General features: G+C 39.3%; 1 protein-coding gene across 6 annotated transcripts in view; it reads left to right on the top strand.

The window, feature by feature from the left end:
- The window catches only part of LOC110842736 (zinc finger MIZ domain-containing protein 1), a 42,491-nt gene extending 14,781 nt beyond the window's left edge, over positions 1-27,710 (top strand). The window contains exons 3-16 of one of the 6 annotated variants that reach the window (XM_035847442.1): positions 2,021-2,163; positions 14,395-14,673; positions 15,765-15,892; positions 15,983-16,080; positions 16,962-17,138; positions 17,219-17,428; positions 17,723-18,545; positions 18,612-18,808; positions 18,879-19,025; positions 19,126-19,332; positions 24,454-24,596; positions 24,673-24,814; positions 24,891-25,571; positions 25,636-27,710. In XM_035847442.1, the coding sequence (XP_035703335.1) occupies positions 2,105-2,163; positions 14,395-14,673; positions 15,765-15,892; positions 15,983-16,080; positions 16,962-17,138; positions 17,219-17,428; positions 17,723-18,545; positions 18,612-18,808; positions 18,879-19,025; positions 19,126-19,332; positions 24,454-24,596; positions 24,673-24,814; positions 24,891-25,571; positions 25,636-25,821 (3,477 nt within the window). In that variant the 5' untranslated portion in view covers positions 2,021-2,104 and the 3' untranslated portion in view covers positions 25,822-27,710. Of the gene's footprint in view, positions 1-2,020; positions 2,164-14,394; positions 14,674-15,393; positions 15,700-15,764; positions 15,893-15,982; positions 16,081-16,961; positions 17,139-17,218; positions 17,429-17,722; positions 18,546-18,611; positions 18,809-18,878; positions 19,026-19,125; positions 19,333-24,453; positions 24,597-24,672; positions 24,815-24,890; positions 25,572-25,635 lie in introns of those variants that run through there. The other 5 variants (XM_035847444.1, XM_035847443.1, XM_035847446.1 and 2 more) reach the window with 5 other exon arrangements.
- Positions 27,711-27,884: the final 174 nt, after the last annotated feature.

Below are 27,884 nucleotides of genomic sequence, written 5' to 3'. Positions count from 1 at the left end.
GGGAGAAAGGAAAAACAGTTTCAAGAAACTAGCCAAGGACACAAGTCACGAATTTCCACGTGTGTATTGATTAAAATGTTGTTTTTCACCATGTTTTATTTAGTGGTTGGTGACTATTTTGAAACCCATTTTCCACCCGATTTTAAGAAGATATCGATTAGAACGTTTTAGCAAACTCATATTCATCCATATCTACACATACGTACGTAGTTACTAATGTGACGGCATTTTTATTAATCACACATGCCCACAAGAAGAATTCCCAGACAATTTATTATTTAATCGCATAAAAAAGTAGGTCTACATACTTTAATTTTCCGCCTAGGGAATATCTAAGATTTGGTGGCAAATGTGTTGATGTTGATGTTGTGTTAAATAGGAACGAACGAAAGGTAAAATTATGTACAAACTGAGAGTATATAAAATCCATACATAAAATAAAGTTGAAGGTCAAAATAACATGCATGCATGAATTTCAAACAAAATATATCAAAGTATGGTTGATTGGTTGGTGGCTGAAATATTATGACAAAAATTATATACCTCTCTTACTCGTTTAACTTAATTGTTGATATATTTATTTCGTAACCCATTTCGCTTGATTCCATGTAGTCGATCTGTATACTTGCCTGGATGCCACAGTTGAGTATGGAATCATCACCACAATGTTTGGTGATATACGTGTATATTTCCATTCATGTTTTTTGTGCAGAGACAGTCTGTGTTTCTACTTGTTTTGGACTTGTGAAATGATTATTTTACATGTTTTTCATGTTGATGATTACTCGATGACAAGGTCATGATTTACTTGGATTTCTTTCTTTACTGGATGAAAAGCTTCTTATTTCTGGAGCAACAAGTAGTGGAGTGCAAATCTCTTAATGAAAGACTTCATCTGCATTGCAAATATTGTGTGACATGATGAATTTGCAAATATGTTTTTAAGCAGCCATCCGCACACACAGATTGCAATTCTGTGCCAAATGAAATGTATCGCAAATATGTCCATGAGATGGGATTGCACATATTATGCACGTTGACTGTCATTCATTCAAGTAAAATAATTTACACAACGAGAACCTCGACCATTTCCGGAGGATAAAGTTTGAAGGTTTATATCCATCGAGTAGAGAGATTGAGGTGGCAAAATGTTGCACCATTACTTTACTCGACTTAACGATTTATGTGCAGAATTCATCATCCTAAAATTGTGGAGGGCATGCATAGTCAGTCAGTAATTGTCATTGTGAATTACGTACGTACGTACAACCACACAGGTAGATTTTGTTAACAATGTTTAGGTTATGACACGGAATAAGTTAAGGTTTTATGCGATACGAAATTGTCTCGCATGACGCCGTTAACATATTTATTTAATTCTTCCTACCCAGTTTTAACCTCTAAAACATAAATCAAAAACGTATTTAGGGATATGATAGAACAGAACGTTTAAAAAAGTAGGAAAAAATGACCCCCAACCAACCTTTATAGTTATGAAATTGCATATTTTGTGACCACAGCATCACACCGGTATCAAATATATGCAAATGTACATAAACTCTGATTTAGGTGGAGTGCAGCCTAGTTAATAAAAAATAGACAAACTCTTTATGCATTGCATTTATAATTATGTATCTATTAAAAACCTATATATTTTCGTGACCTTTGTCCCCCGTGATAATTCTTAGCCCGATTTTATGCAAAACTTGACTTAATATCTTTGTTGTGTATGGTTAGTAATAAAATCCCTCTTTCAATAATACGTATACACGATTATTACAACTTTAACTTGAGTGTTAAATATTAACTAACTACGTGCCTTGCTTGTTTAAATATCCATTTCATATTGCACATATAGGTAATATATTTATTGACTGTGCTGATTATTAAGTAGCCATCATCACCACCACAGTAAAAAATGATAATAATAAGGCGTAGATAATCTCCAATTGAAGTAAATATGATTAAGTATGGTCAAGATTTTGCCGGTAAGAAAAAAATGTTTTTTTTTCCTTTACAGAAAATCATCGTGGGAAGAGGTCGATAAAAAATAAAAATCACAGCCTGCGTCGCGCCCCCACTAGCGCCCCGCGGAAGAGCGAGGATGCAACAGGGGACTGCTGTCAACGGGATGAATCCTATGAATAAAATGACATCACAAAGGTTAGTCAATTCTCATTTTCGCAATATTTTGGCATGCATTTTCCACACAAAAAGAAGCTCTTTCTTATGTATGCAAACTTTTGGGCGTAATCGATCGTCGATACTTTCAAAAATCAATCATGTGGGTGCATCAATACTGTAACCTGTTACATTCACTTTAGTAGTATTGCACATTTTATTCGTCGTCGTAGTCCTCCTCCTCCCCTGAATCTTATGGATTTGGCAATATGAAAGTTTATTAGTGGAAGAGTAAAACTTTTACAAGTTGTAATCGTGTTGTTGTAAATGATTAGGCGAGTTTACGAGAGAATGTTTTACTTAATTGACATGTCCTTTTATTCAGATTCATTTATTAATCTATTTCCACACAGAGATAGATTTTGTGCATTGTTTACAGAGAGGAGCGAATTATTGATTGATTGATTTCCATCATTTCGTAAGAAGAAGGGGTCACACACAATTGTTCATTGGAAGGGTTTAAAACTGTGTCAAGTAATTAATAGAATGTAGACTTTGTAGAATGTTTTAACCTCCATTAGGTAGTTGTGATCACCTTATGAGATGCAGTGCAGAGAGAGAGAGGTTAAATACCTACAGAAAACTGCCTGATATACAAAACATCATCATCGCGCATAATATGATACAATATGGTTTTGATGTCACGACATGACGCACTGACGAAAAAATACAATCGTATTCGTCCATTGGTTGGAAAGGAATTCGAAAAGAGTTGTGTTGTCGATGATGAAATGCAATGCAACCTGAGTCGTCTAAATCTTTGGCCGAGAGGGATATGAGATTTATTCCAAAGTGATGATATGAACGTATGGTTAAGAGATTCGTCATAATCATAATTTTTCATAAGGTCGCTTCATTCAACACGTTCATTCTTTTGCAGATTATTACATGCACAAGTAGAGAGTTTGTTAGAGAGAGAAGGGAATTCGTATATGATGATAAGTTTAAGGAAGGAGGATTTCTAAATCTAGTTTCTTACCACAATGTGAAGGGAGAGGGAGGTGGGTCAAATTAGCTAATATACTTAAGTACAAATCTAGAATATCATTGTTGTCTTTGAGAAAGTTTGTACATTGAATATTTAGCAAATTTCGTAATACGAAAGGAAAGAAAGAATTTTATTTAATAATAAAAATATTAAAGTTAAATGACCCATCAGAGATCACTCACGGGTAGTAGCTTATAAAACTCTACTCCTCTTTTTTTTACTGGTATGAACAAGTGTATTTTTCATAATGTGTGAATGTCAGCAAGTTTGAGTACATACATTCCTTGGATTTTGCAACAATAAAAATATTGCTCACTGGTTAGCTTAGCTCCCTCCTACTTACTTACTTGCTTGGTAATAATCTTTGACGAGAAAGTGGTTTGGACTGGACAAGGATGTGGGTAAAACAAGATTTGAAGATGATGCAGGTTAGCAGCTAATACTTACATGTGTACCAAATACGAGGGGTGAGGGTTTCAGAGTGCAATTTGCTAATTTGCTGGTCGACGTTTATATATTTTTTTTCCCTATAAAAGCCGTCTTATAAAGCTTGGATAGGATATGTGCATACGAGGTGAGGGTGCTCTATCTGCACAATAAACCACACCACAACCACTCCTACAACGTATGTATGAATTGACAAAAAGAGGATTTTTGCGGGGTAGTAGTAAGTAAGCAGATAAAGATATGATGAGAGAGACTCTTTGGTAGTGCAATGACTGAAAGGGTTAATTCTGTGTTTTGTTAGACCAACAATGGTGATGATGCTGGTGTACATTCTTGTCTAGTAGGAAATCATGATCCGATACTGATTTCTGTTTGAACAAGTGTCTGTGATCATTTCAGATTTGGTACATATTTTTAGAAAAATTGAATCATAATTTCTTAATAAAACCTTCAAACCTTCAAAAAGTCAACCAATTTCGAGAAAAAAAAACAGTATCTACATCCGCACAGGATTCTTTTTTTTCTGTTTTGCTTGGCTTATTCACTACTCCAACATGTCTTTGTCTGTCTGTGTGTAGAGACCCCATTTTAGCAACAGGGTAGACAACAAGTACTTGCAAATTTGAAAAAGCATGGCTACTTTTATAGATAAAAATCCTTCATGTCCTTCTTATTATATATCCATCCATCCATCCACCACTTCTACTTACACACATTATCTATCTATCCACCGTTGTTGTTGGTGGTAGTAGTGGTACATACATAAGTAAGAAATTAGAGTGAGGTGTATTGTGAGTGAGATGAGATGTACCAAGAATTTCTGTTGGGTTAGTGAACTGAATTGCACGATTTTAAAATCGCCCAAGGCACCACACTCAACAATTTTCATACCACCACCACCACCACCGCTTTTATTATAATCATCTAGTATGTATCTCTTTAAGTTGAGGGAAAAGAAATGCATGCACTTCTTGTAAATACGTGTCGATCTAAGAGACTAAAAATTCATGCAAGGTGCATCATGAGAGGTGACTAAATTCAGCAGCAGCAGCACTGCTTGAAAATGTTATGAAATTAGAGAGAGAGAGAGAGATATGAAATCCATTCACTTACTTTATTATTGATCCATATTAATAATCATAATTCGCTTAAATCTTTAGTTGAGTTGATTTAATGTTGTAAAGTGAAAGGTGTCCCAGACGCTGTGTTGGTTGCGTTTCATTTGTTATACAATCGAATAAAAATGTATGTATGGCATTTTTTAGTCTGGCTGGCATAAAACAAGAGAGACAAATATTGGAGAGAGATTGGTATCTAGATATGTTTCATTTAAGCATAAATTAAATTAGCGAGTAGTTGGTATTTAGGGATGGAATTTTATGTAATGTTTAAAACCTGGAGAAAAATATATTTCTTATTTTTGTAGTACGGATATTCGACGAATCCGTATCATGTATAATCTCTCATTTTACATATGAGGAACCGGTTCTCCAGTTTTTATTATGGAATTTTGCCATTTACAACCAGCCAGTTTCATTTCATACTCCATTATGTCCATCGTGGGTGACAATCCTTCCTCTCTTTCTCATAATACGAAGAGTGTGTGGATAATAAAAACGATCATCTTGATGATAATTGTATTTACCCAAAAAGCACTGTTGAATAGATGGAATTCCTCTCGAAAAAGGTGGTGGTTTGGTGGGCACGTGTGGTTTTTAATCCGAGCATGTAAAAGTTTTTGGTTAAAGACTTGTTTAAAATTGAGTTTTCAGTTTAACCAGAGTTGAAATGGTTTCGAAATTTGGTTTACGCCCACAGGTTTTATTCCAGGAGAAACTTTGTCGCCTGTCATTCATAGATATTTTTGGTGGTGGTGTGATTATTACGTAAGAAGAAGGATTATGCAAGATTAGAGTGATGACAATGTATGTATCGAGATGTTTGGAAATTTTGGTATCATCTAATTTTGTATTATTTCGAGGTGCCAATTCGCATAAAAGTGTTGAATTATAAATTCCCCAGAGGTCTGAGACAGCTCGCATAATTTTCAACTTGGGACTGAAACGCATGTAAAGAGAGACAAGTTAACAAATGACTCTTGTCAATCATACCTGTCAAAAGTCAGCTGGATTCATTAAGCTTTCTCATTTCACTCATTATATCACCACCACCACCACTTGTACGGCACGTAATCAATTCAATATTACGTATGGGTATGTGTGCATATTATTAAATTATTAATGGCAGTAATGTCTCTAAAGACAAAAGTCGTATGTACATGATTTTTTTAAATTATGCAATTTTTTTAAGGTGAGAGATCTCTCTATTAAATATTTTTCCTTCTTTTTTGAAATCTTCGCCTGCACCACATCCATTTTTTAGGCTAAATAACTGAACCAGTAAGTTAAACAATTTGATCTTTTGACTTCATAAAATTCTCTCTTGGTCAGTTTAGTCTAAAAAAATGTAATAATTTCATACACTTTTTTATCCCACATTTTACATAACTAATAACTATTTACACAATAAAGTAGATAGGTAAAAAACACACAAAACTTGTGAGTGCAACGTCCTCTTAAATAAACTTATGTAGTAGACTCTTTTTTTCCTTATCTAGAGCAAACTACATAAAATAAAATCTGCACCGTTATGTAAATTAAAATTTAGCCAGACTAATTTTAAAATTTATTTGCAACAGGAAACATCACGGCGCATTCATGTGTCACTAGAGTTGTTTTAAAAAAGGGGAGGATTCCGTGTAATGCCCATCACACAACGTACATATTTCTGTCCCACCCTAAAAAACGTGTGGACCATATTGTCTCAATAATTAATTAGTGGTGGTGGTAAAATGGAAATAATTTCATGAACCCACAACCCACCTAGTTTTGTTTAACCGGAGAGATTTACAGATTTGTGCAGACCATGCACATCTCGGAATTTCAAGACGAGACTACAAAAAAGAGGAATCCCCTCCCTTAAAAATGATTCCATACTCGGTTACCTTATTCTTTTACGTCGTCATATGTACATATCACTCCTCTTCTTCGCCGGCCATACATATCCTGCCTGACATTGGTTAAGCATCGGTCTTGTAAAAACTGAAAAGAAGACGATGTAGACATTTAGTTCGTTGTTCCTTTCCTTCCCTTCTTCTGCTCAGAGTCAAATGTGGTTTGGTTTGGTATGAAAGAGGAGAGAATTCAATTCTTTATAGGAGAGATATTCTCATATAAAGAAGAAGAAAGAATGATGCTCTCTTACTTTACATATGACGATGGATTTACAGTGGCCGCGGAAGGGGTGGGACATCGGGGGACATGAATATTGTAGGATGATAGGGGTTTATAAGACGATGGGGACCGTGGGGACAGAGGGACAATGTCCCCACCTTTCCGCTGACGATGGAACGAGAGAGGAAATATATTTATTCGGACAGAGATCTTCTGTGGTTGTGTTGAGGAGATGATACAAAAGTTCAGTCAGTATGTAGTCGGGAGGACTGTCAAGCAAAAAAAAGGTCTGTTTGGCTCGAGCGATCTTCATATATGAGATATGTACTACTTGAACTTCTTCACGTAAAAAGAAGACGAGTCGAGTCCTCCTCCTGATTCGAATATGGACAAGTTTCAAACAAGTTTTGCCTGGATTCTTTGTTTAATAGGGGAAGATTTTTTGCCTCCAATTGGAGAGAGAGGAATAGGTGCGATTGTGATGATGTGTGTAAGAGAGGTGATCAATTTTTAAGAATTTTTTTTTTCAGAAATTTATAATTGTTACGTAATCCCTAATTTTATTTGGGATAAATACTCATTATTTTTTAAAAGAGGGGAAAAAGTCGAGACAAAAATTATATAACACCTCGTTCTTTTTGTTTTCTCTCTTAAAATGAGATCATTCCACTCTACGAAATGGTATCGAAATTATTCACGGTTCTCAACTTGGTGGGTTTTTACCCTAAAAAAAGAGGTGTTTAGACAAGAATTTAGTTTAGTTTACTACGAAAAAGAGATGAGATAGTAAGTAGTCGGATCTTGTATGTACCTCTGCTATCCGGTGGTGCATAATGTGTATTGTTTTCTCCTTGTTGTGTGTGTACAGGTACCTATGCACATCCCAAATGTTGTTGCTCTGCTGGAGTTTAGCTGGAGAAATATATACAACAATGCATTCCATCCGCAGCCACCTTATAAATGTGGACGTATCATCTCCTCTCTCCTACAGGCTTTTTTATCATCTTTACTCTTTATGCAAATCACTTCATTTTCATTTTATCCTACATATCATCATCCTCCGTCGGTCCGTCCGTCGTCTCCATTTGACGACGACGACCACGACGACACTGGAATTTCCCCCCCTCAACTTTTCCACCTTAATGACATGTTTATTTATATAAATAAATAAATTGGTCGATCGGGTCAATGCAGATTAATTTCATGGAAACAAACCCGGTTTAAAGATCCTCTTAAGATGAGATCAGTGAAACGAGACGTATGTACATATCCCACCACCCGAATTTAGTGGAGTCATCACACTCCCATGCCTGGAGTCAAGTAAAGAAGACGAAGACGAGTCAATTTTTTATTACTGCTCAAAATGTTACATGTTCGTTCAGTATGTAATATAAAGGAGTCAGTGAAGTGAGGTGAACTCTCTAAAGGAGAGGAGAAGATGGACAAAAGTGGATTTTATTCGAGAGAGAGAGAGGTTTCCTATTTAGTCAGTTGTGTGTTTGTTGGTTGGTCATATGGAAAAAAATGAACGACGATGATCCATCCATCCATCTCTGCATGCATCAACTCAACCCTTTGGTCACTTTTGTGGGTAATGTGTTGGAATAAATACTGATTCTAAACACGTTAAGAGAGAGAGATGAGATGAGGTTTAAGCAGAGATGAGATGAGGTTTAAGCAGAGATGAGGATATATTATTCACTGGTTTGCTTGGATATGCATGCACACAAGTTTTATTATCTGAGACGGTGTGGGATTCCTGTGCCGGTGGTGGTGGTAACATCTCCTTTGTTGGAGGGAGTATTTTTTATATGATTTTGTGGAAATTTAAGATATTTTAAATTTCCGAAAAAAAAATTTCCAGTGTTGAAGGGTTATGACATGAAATCGAACTATGTAAAAACCAATTTGCACTCGTCCATGTCCATTAACTCTTCTCTTTCTCGATTACATGTGTGAACCCACGGGATTTTTTATACCCCTCATTTTTGAAAGATACACTTCTAAATAGTTACATCTACTAACCGGACGGGCAACAAACAGGACAGGATTCACAACAATCAACGCCATACTACAATTTCATCCATCCTCATTACAATATTTTGCCACGTTCCACAACTGGTTCGACGAGGTATAAATGGAGGATCTTAAAATCATTAAAGTTTTGTCATGTCTAATAAATCATACTTATTACAAGTTGAAAAAAAAAAATGTTTTTCATAATTTTTGAGGGAAATTCCATTAACAGAAAAATCTCAAAAGTATTTATTACTGAGATGCGATATAGCCGAAGGGATTGTAATTTTCCTAAAACTGGGCTACTTTACTTAACTACTGTTTCTTTTTTTAAGGCGGGTTATGTGTGTAGGCACCTGTAGGACCACTTATTTGATAATATGGTCCTTGTCCCTATTTTGGAGAGGGGACTGCTCCGCTGCTGCTGGTCGTTGTTCTGGTCATGAAGATGATGCTAATCTTTAACAATCTCTTCTCTTCTCGGGCTGGATTTGGATTTGAGAGACCTGTTTAAAAGTTTGACTCCAGGCGTCACATTAATTTTTCTGTATGGTCTCCATCTCAGGCACACACACCCGAAGACAGCAGCAGATACATATATGTACATACGTATGAAAAGGATAAGTGTAGTATAGGAGATGAGGACAGGATATAGGAAAATGTGGATATTTGGACAAGTGTCTAAGTGAATCGACATATCTCTTACTTTTCGTGGCGAGGCGAGGATAGGACTTTTTTGTCCATGAAAGGAATGCTCTATAAAAGTCGGGTCGTCTTAAAATTTATGCTAATGTCGAGGCGAAAGAGATGGAATAATGGTCTGCTTGCTGGGCTTCATCTCTTTACAAATTAAAAAATCTACTCGCTCACTGCTCCATCGGGTTAAACGTTGTAAACAAGTTGGAATTATTCAAAAATATTTCGAAATTTTAGCACTTTAATTTAAAAAAGATGTCCAAATTTCGACATTTTCTGAATAAAATTCCGCAAAATTATGTACACTACGACGTGTTGATAAAGTGTGACCAAATTTGTCTTTAAAGAATAATTTCTCATTTCTAATAATCCCCAAAAAACCTAACACTACATAACATTTTTGATAAGTAAATGGAAATAAAACCGCTCCCGGCGCAGAATCCTGGTTGTAATTATGTTGTAAAAGTGTGCACCAGCAATTAAATGGTAGGCAAATAAGGAGTCAAATTAAAGTGCTGTCCATCTCGGAAAAATCCATATTTTTTCGAGAATCTGACACTTCTCAAATTTGTAATAAAATCCCAATCTCTATTTACCATCGCATGAGATTTGATATCGTTTGACACCTGCAAATTACTATTCTTGTTTGTCAACCAAAAACTAGTTACGCCACGACACGACCGATTTTACAGGCTTGTTTGTTTGCATCACAGAAATTCCTCGTCAATTTATTCAAATTTCAATTTCAACTAATAGTCCGTACTTAAGGAGTAATGTTCCATGGACCGAATCTCTCAGTTTAATCTATGTAACTCTAATTTTTTTCACCACCACCACATCTTCGAGTTCATCCTGCTGTTGAAAAATTCTGCCGTCTCATCTACTTGTCGGACTCGACGATTTTTTTCCTCACTTTTTGCAACAAAATGCATACTTACATATTCCCTTTGGAAAAGGAGGAGCAGTTCGAATTTACACAACAACAACAACAAAGATGAAGACAAAAGATGGCAAAATTGGTGGTTGGTCATACGTTACAAAAGCTTCTCTCGTAGACGAATTGTGGCGTGATCATCATGCACCATGCATCTGGCTAATCTGGATTGTTATGTAGACAGTTTCTTGACTTGTTTTTTATCTAGTTGTCCCCAATTTTATAAGTTTTCTGTACGTATCAAGTTTTAGGTAGGAGTTATGGAGTGATCTCCAGATGTTACGATTCATTGGTGTGAACTTGTCAAAAAAATGGAGGTACTTGAAAAAAAATATTTCCAAGGCAGGTGGTGGTGTTACTACAGGGTCGTCGTCGCGTGCCATTAAGTGTAAGTGCATCCCTTAATTAGTTTAGAGGTTAAAATTTAAGCCACATTTAAACAAAAATTAGGGTGTGGCGCAGACAGTAGAGATCTTTACATGTCGTCTTTTTTCTTATGTGTGAACTCTTCACGACGAAATTATCCTACGCGACAATGAACTGTGGTCCATCATCCTTTGACAATAGTAATTGGTCTCACCAACATAATGACGAGGAGAGAAGAGGCAGTATTTCCGGTATAAATTCTCGTACATACGTCGGTCGGTACCACTCAGTCACTTCTGTTATACAAATCCCGCTCATGTTTTGTACTTTTAAAAAGCTTTGTTAAAACGAGCTACACACAAAAAAAATATGCATACGTATCTATAAAACATTGTAAAATAAAATAACAACAGGATCTTCAAGTTCAAGGAAGACTGAAAAAAATGGGCTAAGAAGAATATTAATTCGCGCATACGGCTCTATTATATCCCAAAAACATTTACCGATAGAAGAAGAGGCGACATAGGGTACACAACAATTTATAAATTGAGATGTAGCGTTACTTTATATTCAGCGTCATCATCATCATCAAATTATTACGTAATGTGATGGACCACCGTACACATTTTTTTTCTGTACTGACATCTCGTAGATTTAGTGCTCTTGATAAATGGGTGAGAACAAGAACAACTTCCTTGTTTGTTTGCTACCACATTTTCATACAAGATCTTATTAAATGCATTTTTACAATATTTTGACAATATGCAGATTTTAGACCCGTATTGAAATGTGATCTCTTGTCTTCTATAAAAAAACCGTTTCTCTCACATGGCACACGTGTTACTTTACTTACAAATATTTTGGTCTCGGGAAGAAGAAGAAAATAAAGTATTTTTGTCTCTCCTTTCTGACTTCTTTGTTGAGAAGGGAGAAGACGAGAGGAAAGATTCCATTCAGTCAGATGTCGATTGGAAAATGAGCCAGGCACGACTTGACGAGAGGAGCATAGAAGGAATTTTTGGCCAATTCTTCGACCGAATTGGACCAGATGTTAGTTAACCCGAGAGAAGAAAATGATATGATACAGTGGAATACACAAAGTTTCGGTTTCTTTCCAAAATTCTTTCTCGGATTATTTGGCATCTCGGAGGAGGAGAAATCCTTGACCAAACTCCGACTAATTTTGGAAGCGTTTTAACTTAAAAAGTTAACTTTAAGCTAGATTTTGCTATATTTTTTAGTATTATTCCTGGGAGAACATTTCTTCTCCGTGATGGAGGAAAGACGGATGTATAATTTTTTTGTTAAATGGTAGCAAGGTTAACATTGATTTTATGATCTTCTTTCCTTCCTTCTCTCACTACTTCTGCTTAGTTTGGGCGGCTTTATTTATAACTCCCCCGACCGAAACGCACATACTTTGACTTGATTCCACTCTGCAGAATTAAGCAAAAAAAGTAGGGAGACTAAACAACAAGGGACATTATTTTTGGTGGTGGCCTGGGTGGTGTGGTGTGAAATATCGGGATATTTGTAGTGGAGGAGGAGGAGGAGGAGGTGAGACGAAAATGCGATGATGATGACTTTTTACTTCGGATTCCTTTTTAAGTGAGACTTTTTCTGGATGGGTAGAAAAATCTAAATTCGGAGGAGACTCCGAGAAAGGGGATGAGATGAGAAGTTGGCACACGTTTTGTGTAAATTTAGAGTTACGACTGTGATGTCTGTGTGATTTTTAGGAGATGAACACAAGTTGTAAGGAGAGACTGGAGAGATGTGTAATAATTATCTGGTGTTGCTTCTGTGTATTCTTGGTGGAGTGGAGATGGAGAAAAAAGCTGCTGGATGACACAAGCACGTGTATGAACAACAATTGTGATTTCTTTAAATGAGATTTTACGCATGGAATTTCATCTCATTACAAAATTGATTAAGATTGATGATCTCGATTTTAGGGAAATGAGACAAAATCTGCAAAAATCGATGAAGGATCTTTTAATTTGATTCGGTATAGATTTCGGTAGAGATTTAATTATTTAGGTAAAACTTGATTGCAATTTAAATAGTTATTTTTCTGCAACCTTGATTATTTACAATTTGGACGAATCATCATTGTACATTCCACAAAAGCGGTATGTACGGATGCCATCCATCCAAAAAAGATGCCCTCACTTAGCATCCATCCCTTTATTTAGAAGAGATAGAGATTTGAGCATCCCGTGAAATCCAATCCAATCCCATCTATCTCTTAGTGATGAAAGTACCGACAGCCGTCTTAACACAAACTTATTGATTACCCAGAAAGATCTTCTAAGACGTCAGTAAAAATAAAGGTGGTATCCTTTCAGAAATAAATATAGGCCAAGAAAAAACTTACTTACTCGCCGTGTGTTTTTAGTTTATGTACATATTCCCGACCCAACTAATCTGAGAAGATGAGCATCCGTACATACGTACCCAGGTAGTCGTATGTACAGGTAGGCACACTAATAACAAGCCGAGTATAAGTACATAAATCCATTAACTCGGAAAAATAAGAAAAAAAACAGATTGGAAATATTTTTCATGGCTCCAGCCAAACATTATTATTTGGTCGGTTTGACAAGCCTCTGCTCTGTGGTGGATGGACTGATATGCAGATTAGTTAAGAGACTCGAGTTTCGTTTACTCTCTCAAATAATGCATTACATTACATAATAACAAGACGAGAAGATCTTTAACGGTTGGCCTATTAAAGAGAGAGAGAGAAGAGGTCGGTTTTTGTTGAACGTGTCAAAATTCATCTCTCGAACGTAGAAATGTATTTAGCTACATACGAGAGGCAGACTCCTCCTCTCCGAATAATAAGAAAGCATATATTATTATCTGCTGTTCATCCATTTCCTTCTTCTTTTTGTGTAGGATTGGATTTACAGAAATGCCAGGAAGAAGGAGAAGAAAAAGGAGTATTTATGAAGTCGTTGAGGAGATGAGAGGCGCGAGTAAAAAGAGAAATGACCTGAAGTTGAGTTATTTATAAATAGGCCGACAGGAGAGAATCTGTTACTTACGGATTCTACGTCTTTAAGAGAGGAGAGAAAAACATGGTGTAATGCACACAGTCGACCAAGGCGACGAGGAGGACGAGAACGACGACGAGTTGTAAAATGCGATCACGTGAGAATGTAGGAATGTTATCGGGACAAGGATTAAATGAAAATCTATCCGCAAAATGAGATTGAATTATTTGCGATTTTGTCTTAATTATTGATGGACTTTGGCGTAAAATGATCATGAAATTGCGGTATCGAAGTGGCGTGTGACGCAGTCGATCACTTTTTTGCCAAGTGGAATATTATTATTGCCAATTTGTTCGATGAAAAGATGATCTTTCACGACTGGTTGGTTGGTGACTATGACTCACCTGGTTTATCTTGAGAAAATGCATGCATACATATGAAGAATTTCTAGAATCTCATGCCAAATGGAGTTCAAAGTCCATTAAGTAGATTTGAAAAAACATGCACTAAAAAAACCTTATTATCTCCCCACAGCACTACCTGTTTCCCTGATTGGAACTCCGGAAATGGCGGAATGGGTGTGTCCAACCCGCAACTCTCCGTCGTGACGACGGTTTGGGGGATGAGTTCCTCGGTACAAAGTGGGCCTACGTACGGCGGCGGAGGGGGAGGAGGTGGTGGAAACCCGGGCATGGGCGGGATGGGGGGTCAAGGGGGTGGCTACATGAAGAGTGGACCCTACGGAAATAACCCCAACATGCAGGCCGGCGGTGGTGGTGGCGTTGGAGTCGGTGGTGGAGGATATCCTCAAAGGTGAGTACATGAGAAATTTTGTAATTATTGTGAGAGTAGAAATCTGTGTAGTTTTAGATTGATGGCATGTACAGACACGCACTTTGGATGACACTTGTGTGTATTTAATACTTGTAGGATTAGTGTTGAGCACAACAATTGTGTGTTGAAATCTCGACGTGGTATGGATTTTATTTCGCTACTAAATGCCACCTAATGACACAAGGGAGTTGTTGTCTCAGGTGGTTTGGTATAAAATGTGAGATCTTGAGCTCAATTTCATGTCCCTCGTCGTCGTCGACCATACAGAATGAATGCATGCCTTTTGATATTGTGTCTCAAATTGCGGTTGATAATATTATTATGTAGCGAGCGGATGCGAAATGCTGAGGCGAAGTAGAGGAGAGGAATAATATCTTGGTAAAATATTATTGTTGGTCGTCGTCGACGTCGACGTTGGTGAGGACAAGCATGGATGGCTACGCGTAGATATATACATATGCATGCATACAACACGGGCAGGGGCCGCGGAAACCAGGGAGGACATGTGGGGACGTTAGCATTGAGGGAGGGATGGATTTATGGGGACATCTAAAAACCGTGGGGACACTGTTCCGCGGTGACTGCCTCCATTTTTCGCGAGCGTGAATCTGCATTGCCATTAAAAAGCAGCTACAACATAGTCTCTGACTGACTGCTGATATTTAGGCCCAATCTGAATTTAGTCAGTAAATAATATCTCTACTAAACATCCTGCTTACACCACCACCACCACCGCCACGACTCTCATGCACATTTCCATTCCTCTCTTCTGCATCCATCGCTCTTTAATGTCTTTGTACTCTTTTTAACTTTGAATACAAAATGTGTAAAGCTTACAGTTATTTGGAGTCGTCGGCTGGTTGACTGACTCCCAAAGTTTTAAACTCTCCTTTAAGAAGAGATCCTCGAGAAATGGTTTCAGACCTCGTTTTTTTCCTGTTAGACTAGATTATTTTTCATATATGGCATTTTTTTCGGGGAGGAAAAAAGAATCGTAAAAATTTTGTAAGAATTTTTTTGGGTAAAATTTTGAAATCTGTCGATTTTTATTGATACCATTTTTTCTTTAGATTTGGACCCAACGGCGGCGGTGGCACGATTGGTGACCATCATCCCCACTCGAATCCCCACCAACATCCCCACCATCCCCATCACGGTAATTATGCGACGAATCCATTAAGTCAAGCAGCCATGGTCGGTAAGCGTCTCATAATTAATTAATTTCTTTAAGGTGTAAAAATGCCAATTAAATTAATTATAATTCATTAATCCCAATTAATTTTTCCAGCCGCCACTGCCACGGCTACCGCTACCGTGACCGCGGTGGCGTTGCAGCAAGACCGTCAACAAGAAATGAGCCAGTATGGACATCCCCAGGTTAGAAACGTGAGGAACTTTTGTACATATGAATTTTGCATGAATTTTTTTCCCCACTCTCAAAAAGAGAAAATGTGACGGCGCACCTGACACTGCACGAAAGTCATGTCAACTTTTTCTCTCCTCTCTGTGGAGATTCATTGTTCAAAAGTTATGAACATTTTTCTCACCTTCGTCACCCTGCTAAACACACGAGTGACAAGACAAGCGAGAGAGGAAAAAAGTAGTGCAGTGATGATGACGATGTAGATAAGTGAGCCAAAAAAAGTAAGACAAATCTGTCATTCATTCATAAATAATAAAGTTCACAGTTTGGTAAAAATTCAAAAACTTACCTTTGTTCTTCTTCTTCGCGTCCTAATTAGTGAGGAAGAAAAAACACTTTTTTAGTGGAGGCTCATAATTTGTTAATTATGCGACAAACTAAATAACAAGTGTGTTAATAAGCAGGGAGACACGTACTACATATTTATTTAGGCATCTTCTTCTTGTTATTGGTATTGAAAAAAAACGACATGTTGACGAGATCAATTTGAAATCAGGCGTAATAAAACATGGGTATAGCACACAAGAAGATTTAATATATTTGTGTACACAGGACGATAAAAAAAAGTGGTGTATAACGGTAAATTATTGCAACTTAACTATATTGCATTGCATCTCATTTGGTAGTTTGTGTTGACGAAAGTGGGCTACGTATTACGAATGCGAGGTGTCGCAGGCAATTTGTTTTTCTTCTTTCTTACCTCGTGGCTGTTTGTGGGGAAGGCGTGCAAATGTGTCGTTAATAATAACGAATTAGTGGAGAAATTAGGAAAAAATGAGAGTGTGATAATGTTTATTTAGTTGGAAATTTCTCTCAAATAAGCATAAAAAATGATGGTTTATAGATGAATCAAATGTCGAGTCAGTACGGGATGCAGGGAGGAGGCCCACACCAAAGTCATCCACAGTACAACCCCGGACAGCAGCAGCAGCAGCAGAGGATGGGGATGATGAATAATGGGATGAATAATATGGGCATGATGAGTAATAGTATGGGTCCCACGAACAAAATGGGGGTGCAGGTACGTGGATAATAATTCGCAGTCTGACTATGTCCCAAAGTCTAGACGGATTGTGTAATTTTTCGACTTTCTCTTTGAAGCAGACTGGACAATACGCCCGAGGAAATGCGAGAACAGCACCGTATCCCAATCCTGCCTCCCACATGAGTCACAAACGGTCTCAGCATCAGCAGCAGCAACCACTCCCACCCAGCCAACAACCTCCCACGTATCCGGGTCCGCCTCCTTCCGGGGGAATGGGGGGTCAATCCATGGGGCCGGCGAGCTACAATGGCGGCACGTGTACTCCGGTGAGTGTGGTTTAGATTTTATGTGCAATTATTTGAGGTGGTGGGTTAGATTTTTGGGTGTGGGATTGTGCGATTTTTCATAATTTCGTAATCATTTTTCATAATTTTTTGTTTGATGACGCATATTTCATGGACTTTCTTGCTTTACAATCCAAGAAATGTAGCAAAAAACGAAACTATTTTTCCCTCCGCACAATCCCACCCACGGGATTTTTCATAAATGGGAAAATAGCCCAATTCAAATTGCTATTGGATTCAAATATCATAAAAGTTCACACTCATTATTTCAAGCAGAGTTGTCCTTGTTATAAATCTCCACAGTATGGCAACCACCCCGGGAACTACGGGAACGGGCCTCCTTCCGGCATGGTGGGTGGACCACGTGGCGGGTACTCCCCCTACAACCCACACCATCCACACCCCTCCTCCTCATCCCAGCAACAAGTCCCCAATCCTAACCACCCCAACGCCATGGGAATGCATTCGATGGGCGGTTACGGTGGGAGTGGAGCCTCCATGAATGGGATGCGACCGGGTATGCGGCATCCTGGTGGTGGGGGCATAATCGGCGGTCCTGGTGGTTCCTCCTCTTCTTCCCAGTATGCAAATAATGGGCAGCAGTATTACGGCCAAGGACCTCCCAACATGTCGATGTCGAATCAGCCACCACATCCTTCAATGATGAACCAAGTGCCACTCAACAATTCCTTCAATACCCCACCCGCCACGCCGCATCAACAATCTCAGTCAACAATGGGTGGCAGTGGTGGTGGACCTCCCCCTGGTTACCATCATAGCAATCCACACCACCCACAATCTCACCCTCAACAACAATCTCATCCACACCCACCTCCTCCCACGTCGTCGTCGTCGTCGTCGTCATCCGCTTCTTCAAATCAACACCACCAATCGCAATCCAATTTCATCTCAGACAATTTGTCATCCTCTTCGGGAAGTGGGAGTGGTGGTGGTGGGAATGGAGCGAGATCCATGCATTCGTACCAGCATAGTCCAATCCCTGGCAACCCGACGCCACCTCTAACCCCAGCCTCGTCAATTCCTCCCTACATGAGTCCAAATGGGGACGTGAAGCCTGTGATACCCATCTCTAACCCTGGTGAGTACTTAGCAAAAAGTAAATATTTGCGAATTTTTTACTAATTCCTATGTTCCTCTGCCTTAGTTGACGAATTACGCCTAACTTTCCCCGTGCGAGATGGAACGATCTTGCCCCCGTTTAGACTAGAACATAATCTCGCCGTGAGCAATCATGTCTTCCACTTGAAACCCACCGTTCATCAAACCCTCATGTGGAGATCGGACTTGGAACTTCAATTAAAATGCTTTCATCACGAAGATCGACAAATGAATACCAATTGGGTAACCGCCATTTACTAATAATTAATCGTAGCTATTCCATAAAATAATCGCCACCCTCGATAAATTTCAGCCCGCAAGTGTTCAAGTATCCGTGAACGCGATTCCCTTAACGATAGATCGCGGGGAGAACAAAGCCTCTCACAAACCGCTGTACCTCAAAGACATCTCATCCGCTGGGCGAAACACGTTACAAATCACGGTGACCGCTTGTTGCTGCGTAAGTCGAGATGGCAAAATGCTGCCTTTTTTCCTCCTTCACTGTTTTCCGTATCATTATTTCCATCTTAAAGAGAAAAGGTGTTCCAATTATTTAGTAGCCTAACTTTGTCTTGCAGTCCCACTTGTTCGTCCTCCAACTGGTGCATAGGCCTTCCGTCAAGTCCGTGTTGCAAGGCCTCCTCCGCAAAAGGCTGCTCCCCGCGGAGCACTGCGTCTCCAAAATCAAGCGGAACTTTAACAACTCGGCCTCCATGAATATGGCGAACGGGACGGATGGGGATGGCGTGGAGCAAACGGCGATAAAGGTGAGGACATGCATAAGAGAGCATGTTTTTATTTAGTGGGTGGTGGTGGTTGTCCATTCGGGTAGGAGAGAGAGAAGAGAGATAATAATGCGTTGTGGCGGTGGTGAAAGTTCACTACTGCATCACGTATAACTAAATGAGAAAGAAGAACGTCAGATAGTCGGCAGCCCACCACCACGCGCGTCATTCTCCAATTCGACCTCTACTACCCGGGTATCTCACCAAAAACACCAAGTTAGTCGTCGTGTGAGTGACTGAGCTGGTGGCATTTTCTTGTTATGTCGCCACTTGATTCGGCTCGCTCCCACTCTCGTCCATAAATTTCAATACATGACGGAATCCATGATTTCACGGAAATTCCAGCAGAAAAAAATTCATAACCTTGCCTTACCCGATGGATGTGGTGGGTTGATCTGGACTGTTATACGAGCGAGAGAGGAGGTGATCTATACGGATCAAGGAGAGAAAATGTCAGACGGAGAGAGAGAGAAAGTAAAACGTAGTAGTCGTCTCGGGAAGGAGAGAGAGAGAGATAGCTTCTTAATACTTAATACGGTTGTTGGTTCTCTCCCACACGGCTGCCTGCCTGCCACCACGTATGTATGTCGGATATAGATAGAGATGGAGATAGGTGGTGGGTAGTGTAGTCATCCTCCGACTCATCGTCACTCTGCTCTCTCTCGAGATAAGAAAGAAGAGAGAGGGAAAGTTAGTTTAAGGTGGGGAAAGCATTTCCATTGAACATCCACCAAATTTCCGTTTCTCAAACTGAACTCCTGTTCCAGCCAAGCCACACACAGCTTGCATTACTATTACTGCTCGTGGCATGGCCTGGCGTGGTGGTGGATATGTATAAGAGAGAAAGTAAGTAATGGAAAGAGTGGAATTTAGAGTGGAGAAGAAGAAGAACCACGATGGAAGCAGATTTACTGTACTTTCTCTTTACTTTCTCTCCTTCTACTAGAGCTTCTCTGTTGCTGGTGGTGGTGGGAGAGAGAGATCTTTCTTCTGCAAAGTAGGAGTTAACTATCCGAGGAGGAATACAAAACCCAACCGCGTAGAGAAAGTGCGGAAAGTTTCTGAGGAGAGAAGAGAGCGAAGAGAAAGTCTCTCTTTTGCGTTTTGAGTCTTGACCTTATAAATAAAGCCAATTTAAGCCATGTCCTCATACCGTGTTTTCCCTCGGAGAACAGCACCAGCAGGGTTTTGCTACACAAGATGGGAAACGAAGCTGTATGCATATGCTGGGTTGGTTGGTTGGTGGGTGGGTGATGCTGACGTGAAAAACTGCCACGTGGTGGCAACCCCAGCCAACTGTGTGAGTGAGTGAGCCTTGTTGCGGATTAAAGCTCCTACACAATTGAGACATTTTATTTCCTTCGTGGGAGATTTCTTCTTACATAAAAATTTTGAAAATATGATCCGATGCTGATCTCGGAATAGAATTTTTTTTAGAATTCTGTAGGCAACACGTACAATCTCTCTTTTTTGTGTGGATTATGAAACGAGGCAAAAAAGTGGTAGTAATAGCAATTGGTCTTCTTCTTTACCAATAGCCACCGCTTTCTCCAGCATCATCCTGTCCCTTATGGCTGGATCGGCCACTGGTGGTGGTGGTGGTGGTGTTAGTTGAGTGAAAGTAAGTGGAGAACTAGCAAGAGCGAGTTAAGTAATAAGAAAGAAATGAAGAAAGTTTCGACGTTTCTCCAGCTCCTCGGAAAGTCCAACACGCGGAGAGAGAAAGTAGAAAACTGGTTGGTTACAGAGGAGCCCTTGGTTAAATCTAAACTAAAAAGTAGTCGTTCTCCTTCTCGTAGATGGAATTGGGAGGAGAGAATCTCGAGTGGAATTTAACTAAAATGGGAGCAAAAGGTATATAAACCGAGGGAGAAGAAGAGGCGACTATATGACTTTGACTTTATGAACGTATAGGGAATTCTCTTACACAGAGAGACCTCAACTATTCCACCACGACTGGAAAATGTAATCGGATCGGAAGTGTGTCCAAGGCATGATATGCATACAATGTTTCTCCCGTGGAAATATATATTTTGTGTCTCATCATCATCATCCCGATCATAATTAAAGCTTTACGTAACTATTGATTAAGTCGGTGGTACGACGATATATTTGGCCGTCGTGGTGGTGGTGGTGGTGATGTGGTGTGACTTTCTCTCTAACCGACCAGTATATATCCACCAAAAACACTAACTATATTTTCCTCCAAGACTTTTTTTTCCAAGAGACAAGAATCGATATTTTCTCCAATAGAAGCGAACAAAGTCACGTTACTCGTTACGTTAGTTATTGCCGAATCCCATCATTCCTCCTTCTTTTTTCCTCTATCCAAGTATCTCTCCTTTTTTCCACCTACTTTCACCCACGGAGAGAAAGTTTTATTTTATTTTGTTTGCCTGTATGTGAGACCAAAGTTGGATCACCATTTTGCCATCAACAGAGTCTTCCTCTCGTGTCGAGGAGAGAGAGAAAGTCGTTTTCTTTTCCTTCCCTTCCTCAATAATGAATAAGTAAATTCGTCCATCTCCACTGGGCTTGGCAACTAAAAGCGGAAACTTTTATTATCTCAAGTAGTACAAGAAATTTTCCTGAAAAAAGTAGGGGGGGTTGGGTGGGGAGAAAAATTCATCCAATTTTTCTCCTGATTTATTCACCCACACCTGAATATGAGATCAGGTTTTTAAATAAGTGAAGAAGGGATTTTTTTGAGGGACAGGTTGTGTTCTACTTTCTTCTTTATTCGTGTCTCCTTCTTGTCTTGTTACTACGAAGAAAGTCTCTCTCACAGATATTACATACGGAGAAGAAGATGGGAGTAAAGTGCCCTGGATCGTCCTCCTAGTCGTCGTCGTCGTCCATCAGTTTCCAGTTTTCCACTCTATTTGTATTCCAAGTGGATTCCCTTCTACTCAACTGCTTGAGCTTCATCTGTTCAATTCCATCCACACAAGCTGCCTCGCAGTCGTCCCACTCTTTCTCTCCAGCCAAACCAAGCCACCACGTCGGCCAGGCCAGGCCAAGCCACCGGGGTTAGTCACGAGGCTGCTGGAGGAGAGAGAATAAAGTGGAGAAATATACAGACAGAGAGAGAGAGAGAGTTTCCCTCCTGGATGAAACTTTGGCTGGAGTCGTAGTTTGAAAATTGTGAGAGAAGGAAAACAACTCTTTCTCTCGGGTGAAAGTTGTTGCGAGAGGAGGATGGATTGTGTATGTATTCGTATGGCAGGGAGAGGGAAATACCTTAAAAGTGAGATATTATAGATTATATAGCACCAGCAACAACAACAACAAAACCACTTCCACCTGAACTGATGAGTGCGCAAGACTAATTTAATTATACATAAATCTCTCTCTCTCTTTCTCTCTCTCTTTAGTAGAGAAGAGTGACGATACGTAGTAGAAAGCATACACAATGTCTGCATGACGCTCTAGCTAAATACGAGGACATGCAAAATATATACGAAATAAATAAAAAAAGAGAAAGCCGGAAGAGAAAAGAAAAAGTTTATTTTTTTCTTTCCCTCCTCGTCATTCCTTTTGTTCAAATCAACTGACATCTCTTCTCCTCTTTCCAAACAGCATCACATCCTTTGCGCTACTTTCTCTCCTTCTCGGTATGAATATCGTCTCGTGATGCGGAGACTTTTTACTGCGTTCAAGTGGTGACTAGTAGTCTCCTCAGAGGAGTCGAGTTATGTATGTATGTTGTTCCCTCTCTAAAGTTTCCGTATAAGAAGAGAAAGAGCGCGACGGAATGGCAAGTTAAGTTTCACTCCTCCGAGAAAGTTGATGTGATGGGTGAGCATCAGAGAGAGAGAGTTGGTTTGGACTCATTTCCTCATTATGTAGCAGAAGAACCAGGAGCAGTAGCAGAGATCGGGATTTTTAGTATAGGAGAGGAAGAAGAAGAAATTTCCAAGTCTGAGAAATAAGAGAGCAGTCGTGGTTTGGTTATATGGACAAAGGAGGAAACGAGGTTGGAGGATAAAGAGGTTGTTGGTGGTATAACATCCATTTCATTCTGCTCTGCTCTAGGTTGAGATTTATTTAAGAGAGACGAAGAGAGCTGGACATGAGCAAGCAGTGGATGGAGGAGAAAATATATTATATAAGAGATCAATATGTATGTATACTTACAAATGTAGACACCGTATAGAATTCCTCTCTGGGTGGTTTGGTTGAATAATAGTTTAACGTATCTGGTCGGTCGGTCTGCCTGCAGTCACCGGATTCCTGACTCTTGTTTTCTACTCTACCCGGCTTTAGTTTTCCTTCTGTTTTCCCAGAGCGTATATAGGCAGTCATCCATATAGGATTTAGGGTAGCATTCCTATTATGCATTATGATTATATGTTTACGGAGAAAGTGGTGGAGGGAAGGGATTCAGTCATGATTTTGAGGTTGAGTCGTCTCCTAGTGAGAATAGGACTGGGATGTCACCCTACTATGGATTCCCCCTCCTGGCCACACTGCATAGGTAAATAGGGCACTTCCTCCTCTCTCCCCACCAGCCATCCAGCCATCCATCTATCCATCCTCCTCTGGGTAAAATAATGGTCCTCTTCCAGTTTGACTCTCTCTCCTCGGATCGGATGATGGGAATGGTATAGTAAGCTATCGGTATGTTTGGCCTGGGATTAGGCAGCCCCACCACCAGCGCCGTGCTCCTTTCTCTGTCAAAAGATACATCCAGTTGGTTATTCACGAAATCCTCTATGAGTCAAGTCGGAGGCTTTTCTCTCTCTTCTTTATTTTATTTTATGCGGTGGTGGTCTCGTGGCGGTGGTGGCGGTACTTTCTCTTCCTCTATTACCGTGTATACAGTAGCAAACCAAACCACCACCACCATCACCGTCGCGTCGCGTCGCGTCCATTCCATTGATCTCTTTCAATCTCTCTCTCTGCTCCGACTTTCTCCACTCCCGTGCACTTTATGTGATCTCTGTTTGCTTTATTTAAGCGGAGAGGTTGCAAAGTTGAGGAGACGATTTATGTGGTATGATGAGGATGACGAATGAGGAGGGTGATGATGATGATGGGAGTGTAAATTCGTGTGGAAATGGTAAATAGTGCTGAAGAATGTGTGTATTTGTTTATTTGCAGGTGTCGCTAAAATGTCCCATAACGTACAAGAGGATAACCCTCCCCGCACGAGGACATGACTGCAGACACGTTCAATGTTTTGATCTCGAATCTTACCTCCAACTTAATTGCGAACGAGGAGCGTGGCGGTGTCCGGTGTGCAAGTGAGTGATTAATTCAAGGTGTAAATTATATTTTATTAAGGCGTGATGATAACAGAGATTTTGCATCTTTTTTTAGTAAACCAGCGAATCTGGAAGGATTAGAAGTTGACCAGTACATTTGGAGCATTCTCAACGCCCTGACTTCCAACGACGTGGAAGAAGTTACCATTGATGCAGCAGCGAATTGGAGACCGAGCAAACACGTGCCGGGTTTCAAGGTGGGTTTTTTTATCTATTTTATTTTTTTGCGGTATAAAAAATTCATATAAACTAATAATAATTTACATAACTCAGCTCGAAGACGACCTCACTGACCCCTGCGGAATGAAGAAGATATCAAAAGCCATGTCCCCCGGAAACATGCCGTTGCCCTCGGCGGGTTCCTGGGATTCTTCCGGCATGGTGATGAGCCCCTTCGCCCCCGACATGAATTCCATCGCTTCAGGTTCCTATATGCACGGGTGTGGTCCCGCCACCCCCAGTTTGTCCTCCTCCTCCTCAAACAATCTCACACGTTCCAGCTCTTTCGATTTCGGTGGGTCGGACCTCCTCGGTGGACCGCTGAGTCAACTGGCCGACTCTGTCAACTCACTCGACCCTCTTAGTTCCATGGAAAAGACGATCAACGAACAAGTCGGGATGCCTGCGCCGCCACTTCGTACAAATAATTGTGAAGGAAACAACATGTCTCACGGGTCATCGTCTTCGTCGTCCCTGAATCAAAATCCTCACACCCCCCAAACCGGACCCCACACTCCTCACACGCCGCACAGTTGTGGTCCTCCCAGTGTCGGACCACACCATCACACCCCTCCCAACAATAATTCTAATAATCACCACAACAATAGTTCAAACAGTGAATGTGGTGGTGCTCTCCCGGATACCACGACGTCCGACACGGGACTACCCTCGGATCTCAATTTCGATCCGGAAGCTGTGATAAATGGGGAAGGTTCGGGGAATGAGTCGCTAAATGTGAGTTGAAAATTTTGATTTTTGGGTGGAAATTTCAAGTTGATAACAATTTTTAAAATTTCAGTTACTACCCGATTCCGGCGTGGATCCGATGGAGCTGCTCTCTTATCTTGAGCCCCCGTACATGGAACCCAGCGGACTGGCGACGCCTCCGAGCAGTGGAGAAAGTAATAATTCCAACGGCAACGTCAACTCAACCACGCCCCTCGGCAACTCTGCCTCTGATGATCTCTTGTCGTTATTCGACTAATTTTTTTCCTCCTCCTCGTCGTTCTTATTATTTTTATTTTTTAACAAGAAAATCTCATGGAAGCAGAAAATCTAAGAATTACCAACAAAACGCCAGTTTTTTTTCTCGTAATTAAATTAATGACTATGCATGAAAAATGTACAATTTTTTAAAGAGTGGGTATCATTTGTAGTGATAAAATTTATAAAAGTTATGAATTTGCCCTAGTTTTTATTTTCGACTTTTTATCATTAAGACAGAGTTATTACCAAACCACAGATTTATTTACTACCTCTCTTTCTCTCTCCTTAATAAAAATAGGACCACAAAAAACCGAGTGAAAACTAAGGAATATCAATGATTTTTATAAAATATCTCAAAACCCGCCTCTGTTTTTTAACACAAGAATCAAACCTTATTATAATAGATTTTTTACCTAATTTTTCCTACCTACCTAAGCAGAAAACCTATTGATCAATGAGAATTTTAACTACCTAATAAGAAAACGAATTCATTTGATACATATAAATTTTTACCTATTTAAACGAACTGTGTGTGTCCCAACAAAAAATGGCCAGAGTTACAACGTCGTCGTCGAGAATGTAAAAATATTTTGTAAGATTACATTGTATAAAGGATCAACAATTTCTTGGCATTTACTAAAAAACTATGCAAAATATTTAGTGTACCGTTTACATAGTAGTGGAGAGGATTTGTAGTTGAATTCTGAAATTGTGACAAAATTTCAAACAACACTAATTGTATTTACGATGGGACTTTCATTATAAACATAAACCCACTTTTTTTGCCTAGGTGTATAAAAAGAATACATAAAATTGTACACGAGATCTCGGATTAATTGGTTGTATAAGAAAAAAATAGGGCGGCGATTAGAGGTCGACGCCGACCAATTTTCGGCGGCGGCGGGGGCGTGTAAAATTCTACCGGCGGCGTCGACCTCGGCGACGATCCCCACCGGTGAAAAAAGACCCGTGTCAATTAAAAAAATCAAAATTGAGTCCTTATCATAATTAATTGGAATATTACAAAAATTTGTAAAAAAAAGAATGGTACAACCAACCACCATCTCATTACGTATAAAAATACAACCACAGCCAACCAACTAAAACCTCTCTCCCTCATTTTTTAATTAAAAACCAGTAAAATATGTAAAACCTATAAAAAATAATTGTAAAGAAAGTATTGCTTGAAAATAGCTCGCCTGATGCAGTTTGCCTAAATAGAAAGTAAAATTACGAAGTATTGTGCAAGACTTTTTTGAGAGGAGAAAGTACTGTTTTTTTGTGAAATGTCCTAAATAAATCGAGAGGAGTAAGAAAAGAAAGAAAGTAAAGAAACGGAACTGTAAAGTATTATTAAAATTATAATTGTATGAAAAAAAGCCAATTAGTTATCTCCGTGTGTGTCCATATGGTTGTTACTACGTACATATTACCACTACTGGCAGGCACTCTATAGTACTATTTATAATAATACATAGTAATTAGTAGATGAGTACTTATCTAAGTATGAAAAAATGTAAATTAATTATTCAATCCACCGTTGAACCATATACACCGTGCTTATTATCATTATTATTAATTATGTATCTCTCTCGTATTTAGTAGGTAAATGTTTTATTAAACGGATCAATGTATGTAAAAATATTCATTATTTTAATCAACTTAATTATTAATTATGAAATAGGTAGATTAAAAAAACCATCGCTTCTCTTGAGTAGGTAGATAGTGTGTAGCTCTGTAGAGGGTACAATAAATAGTGATAGTGACAATTTCGCAATATTATTATTATATTGTAAGAATACTACATATTTACTTATTAGCTGTGTGTGACTTAAGTTATATCCAAGGCAGATATTAAATATGAAAAATGTCATGCAAATCAAAAAATCAACGTTTTGCTGTTTCATTTTTATTTTCATATAATGAAATGAAATTTTGTGAAAAAGCAGCATATTTGAAGCCGTAGATTTCAAGAAGGATCATGTATTTAGCAACTTTTGTACCGCATACCGCATTGTACATGGGACTCAACAATGCTCAACAATCAGATAGGAGGATGAG

Source organism: Folsomia candida, unplaced genomic scaffold, assembly GCF_002217175.1.
Source record: "Folsomia candida strain VU population unplaced genomic scaffold, ASM221717v1 Fcan01_Sc002, whole genome shotgun sequence".
NCBI lineage: Eukaryota > Metazoa > Arthropoda > Collembola > Entomobryomorpha > Isotomidae > Folsomia > Folsomia candida.
The sequence above is the reverse complement of the archived record's forward strand: the minus strand, read 5'-3'. Positions and strand labels throughout refer to the sequence as shown.